The sequence below is a fragment of the Echinops telfairi genome, unplaced genomic scaffold (genome assembly GCF_000313985.2).
Source record: "Echinops telfairi isolate 266 unplaced genomic scaffold, ASM31398v2 ScPeMD7_8;HRSCAF=38, whole genome shotgun sequence".
In the NCBI taxonomy this organism is placed as follows: Eukaryota; Metazoa; Chordata; class Mammalia; order Afrosoricida; family Tenrecidae; genus Echinops; species Echinops telfairi.
This window is the reverse complement of record NW_022103905.1, coordinates 18756234-18760471: the sequence shown is the minus strand read 5'-3', so window position 1 is coordinate 18760471 and position 4238 is coordinate 18756234. Positions and strand designations below refer to the sequence as shown.

At 41.5% G+C, this 4238-nt stretch overlaps 1 protein-coding gene across 3 annotated transcripts in view; it reads left to right on the top strand.

Moving 5' to 3' along the window:
* Window positions 1-61: 61 nt before the first annotated feature.
* Window positions 62-4238, top strand: part of ICE2 (interactor of little elongation complex ELL subunit 2) — a 48996-nt gene continuing 44819 nt past the window's right edge. For 2 of the 3 annotated variants that reach the window (XM_045286450.1, XM_004709466.2), the window contains exons 1-2: window positions 62-333; window positions 2274-2378. In XM_045286450.1, the coding sequence (XP_045142385.1) occupies window positions 293-333; window positions 2274-2378 (146 nt within the window). In that variant the 5' untranslated portion in view covers window positions 62-292. The remainder of the gene's footprint in view (window positions 334-2273; window positions 2379-4238) is intronic. The other variant, XR_006679738.1, reaches the window with a different exon arrangement.

The window sequence follows — 4238 nt, the reverse complement described above, 5'->3', positions numbered from 1 at the left end:
CCCTGGCGGATTCGCAAGGGTGCCGCACGCTCCGCTGCAGAGGATCTTAGCACCGAGCCTTGTTCTCGAACTTGTTAACGATTCGGGGTAGTGGGGTTGGGACGAGGTTCTGCCTCAGGCAAGCGAGCTGCCCCTCCGTTTGACCTTGACCTTTTGTCCCCTCCTTTTGACCTTGACCTTTTGTGTCCCCCCCCACAGTTGGGTCTAGACTCAAGGGGCGCCCGCGTCCTTTGGAGCCTGCGCGGTCTGGCAGCCGCGTTGTGATAAAAGGTGAAGCAGCCATCTGGGCATCATGAGCTCCAAGATGGTCGTGGGGGAACCGAGGCTGGACTGGTGAGTTGCATCTGTTTGTTAGCTCCGGAAGAGCACCCAGGTGGGGCGTGGTGGCTAGGGAGAGTTTCCGAAGAGAGATGTTCAGGGGGCGCAGAGTTCACCCCGGTCTCCTCGTCACGTGCTGAGTGAGCACTTGGGAAATACGTTGTTAGGGGCCTTCCAGCCGGTTCCCACTCAGCAGCCGTACATCCAGCAGAAGGAAACACTGCCATCTTCTCCATCATTATGCTTGAGCCCATTGCCCGGCCGGGATGGCCGTCCACCTTATCCAGGAGATAGATTTCAGACTGCATTTCCAGTCTGAAAACAGCGCAGCTCTCAGATTGCTAATAGGTCCGACTCGAGGTTGCACATACGTTGATCTCTTAGCAGAGGAGGGACGCTTGAATGTTTTCTTCCTGTGCCCAAGAACCTTGACCATTTCCAGATACACGATAAAGGTTCCTCTTGAGACGACATGAGCCTTTTTTGCTCTGTTGGAGTCTATATCAAGTGGTCATGTAAATGCTTCTCCCTCATTCCAGAAGTGTAGCTTTGCAAGTAGCGCACCAACGAATTCATACATTGACGTTGTAGAGATCTAATAGAGTGTGCTGCTTGGAATCAGCTCATTGCACATTTGCTGAGCATGTGCTCCTTACCAGCCTAAGTCAAACCAAAACAACAAACCTATGAATTCCAATTCATGGTAACCCTAGAGGACAGAATAGAACTAACTGCCTGTGCAATTACCAACATTGTAATCTTCATGGAAACAAACTGCCACATGTTACTTCCACGAAGTGCCTGGTAGGGTTGTACTCCTGTTCTTTTGGTTAGCATCTGAACACTGAACTACTGAGTCAACAATAAGCAGTGGAATGGAGCAATGTGCTAGAGTGGTGGTGTAGTAGTTATGCTTCGAGCGGCTAACTGCAGGGTCAGCAGTTCAAAACTACCATTCACTCCACAGGAACAATGAGGCTTTCTACTCCAGTAAAGAGTGAGTCTCCGAAACCCACACGGACAGTTCTACACTAGACTCTAGGGTCAGAATCGACTTGATGACAGGGAGTTATTTTGCGAATGAGCCAGCCATTCAGAAGTCTCGTTCCTTGCCATTCCTATAAAGTGAGTGTTTAGAGACAGTGTAGGTGCTATTTTACACCACTGATGCTGCGGGACCAAAGGTGCCTTACAGCCTTTGCTGTAATTCACCAGTATTGTCACCTTGGGATTATTCCTTCCCACGCAGCCGAACCTTTGTTCTCTCTAGATCAGCAGTTGTCAGTTTTACTAATTTTCTTTTTGTTAACTAATTTTCTGATTCCTTCATCAAACCACCATTTACTGGATGCGTACTATATGCAGAGTATTGACTAATAGCTACAATATGGTAATCTCTAAATTACGTTAAGGAAAAAATTAAGAATCACTTTAGGGTGTAGTTTTCGTAAAATCACACCATTTACCCAATCTGTGAATGAATTACAAATTTGCCAAATTAATGGAAACAGGTAGAATATTGGATCTTTGTAGAGTCGTCTTTTGGCCCAACACAGTAGTACTTGGGATAAAAATCCGTTGAGAAGCATATTTCTTCAGCCTTCCAATATCTTAATCTTATGTTTCCCAGCCAGAGGGGAGCCCTACCCCTGACATTTTACTTCATTCTGCCCTGTCTTTACTCTCAACTCTCTGGGATTTATTTAATTGGGAAATAAAAAAAATTAAAAAAGACTGATTGTAGAACTGGAGAATTTCAGAATGGGCCTAGAATAGAAGTGATCCAAAAAGTGAAATATCTAGGGTCACAGGTCTGGTACATGGAATTAAAATTGTGAAGAGGTGATTGTTTAGGAAAGACACAAAGAGGATAAGTAGTTATAAATTACTGTTGTACCACTATGTTTCATAAGATTTTAAATAGTTAAATGCAAATGAATTGTTTTGTTTTACAGGGATATCTCCCCCAAAAATGGCCTTACGACATTTTTCTCTCGAGAAAATTATAGAGATTATTCCATGGCTCCAACCTTAAAAGAACTATGCGTTTTATCTAACAGGTAATTATTTATTTGATAGTTATTTTTCTGATATGTGTGTATTGACGTATTCAGTACCGAATGAACTGTTTTATATGTATAAACAACTGTTAAATCTCATTAGAAAAGGTATTTTGTATGTCTTTCCATGTTCCTACACAGATAGCATGACATTTTTTAATGGTTGCAATTTACTTACATAGATATATTTTGAATAAATATATTTTTATATATTCAAATATATATTTGAACATAAATGAATATATACATTTTATATATATATATATTTGAAGTCATTTAGCTAGTCTTGTATTGCTAAATGTTTGTGATGTTCCTGTTTTTGTAATTATAGGCAACATATTGGTGAACTTTTTAATCAATATTTCTATAAGATTAATTAATAGGTGCAGAATTGTTTACATCAGATGGTATACATTGTATATTTTAATAGGTACTGGCAAATTGTTAAAGGTTTTATTCTCTGGCATGAAAAGGCCTATGATATGATTATTTTCACATCTTACTACTCCGCTGCTCTTCTTTTTGATTGACTCTGACTTGTGAATGAATCAAATGAAATCAAATACTTGCGTTTACTGGAAAGGTATATAAATACACCGAAGGAAGGGTTAGGGGAGCACATTCTCACTTACCTCTCATCGTTTCCCTTATCCTTTACCATGCTCATCACCTCTTAACCGCAGTACCTTGGTTCCCCACCCTCATGTTGACCATCTCCATCAGGATTGAAGAGTGCTCAAATTTTGCCTCAAATCCTTGAACTCTCCAGTCCCTTCTGTTCACTGGCTTCTTTCAATTGTACTTGGGTTCTTACTGCACCTTCACTCACTGCACAGCACCCTGCACTTCCTTCCACTCTGATCGGCTTCCTCCCTCTGCCCTATGGACACCACTCCACTCCAGATCAACAGTAAGCACGAGGCTGTCTGCATATCTCACTCGCCTCAGTTTCCTTCTGGTTACTGTGGCATTTCTCGGTTTTTACCATCTTTCTGTCAGTGGAGCTTCTATAAAACACAGATTTTCCACTCTGGACCTAGTATTTTGACCCTGAGCCCCTGATGATGCATCTGGGGAATGAAATCACGCTATAAGCAATGAATGTGTTTACTTATAGTAGTATCAAAACAATAAAAAGACACTGCCATCGAGTTGATTTTGACTCCTAGCAACCCCACCCTATGGAACAGGGTACAACTGCCCCATTAAGTCTCCAAGGCTAGTCTTTCATTTTACTTTTATTTTTCAACCGCTTTATCTGTACATAATCCACATGCCACGCAATTCAGTAGTTCAGTCGTATCAAGAAGAGTTGTACAATTATTACTGCAATTTTAGAACATTTTCCTCTTTATTGTACTCATCGTCATTAGTTCCCCATTCTATCCCCCCACCACCTTCCCTGCCATACCACCAAGAAGTCATTAATCCAGTTAGATGTACCTATCCTGGATTTCATGTACAGAAAAACATACCAAAAACAAAAAAACTAATAACAATAAAACAAAGCAGAAAAACCTCAGTTGAATAGAAAGTGGAAAATGTAAAAACTAGTACACATTTAAAATAGGTCGAAGGGAGATCAAATGATAGCGTGTTAAATTTTAACCTATCTGCATCTGCAGTCATCCCCTTTCTAACGAGGCTGCAGGCTTGATGGAAGCTGACTGTCATGTCTTTTACTCTGCGGGGTGCCTCAAGCAGTCAGATACCAACCTTTTCTTTAACAGCCAACCCCTTATTAATATACCACACTACCAGGGCTCCTTTAGACACAGGTGCATTTATATTCACTCCTTTTCACACAATGAGATCATATTTTGTCATATCTTGCCCTGTCCGACGTCTCCCTTCACCCAC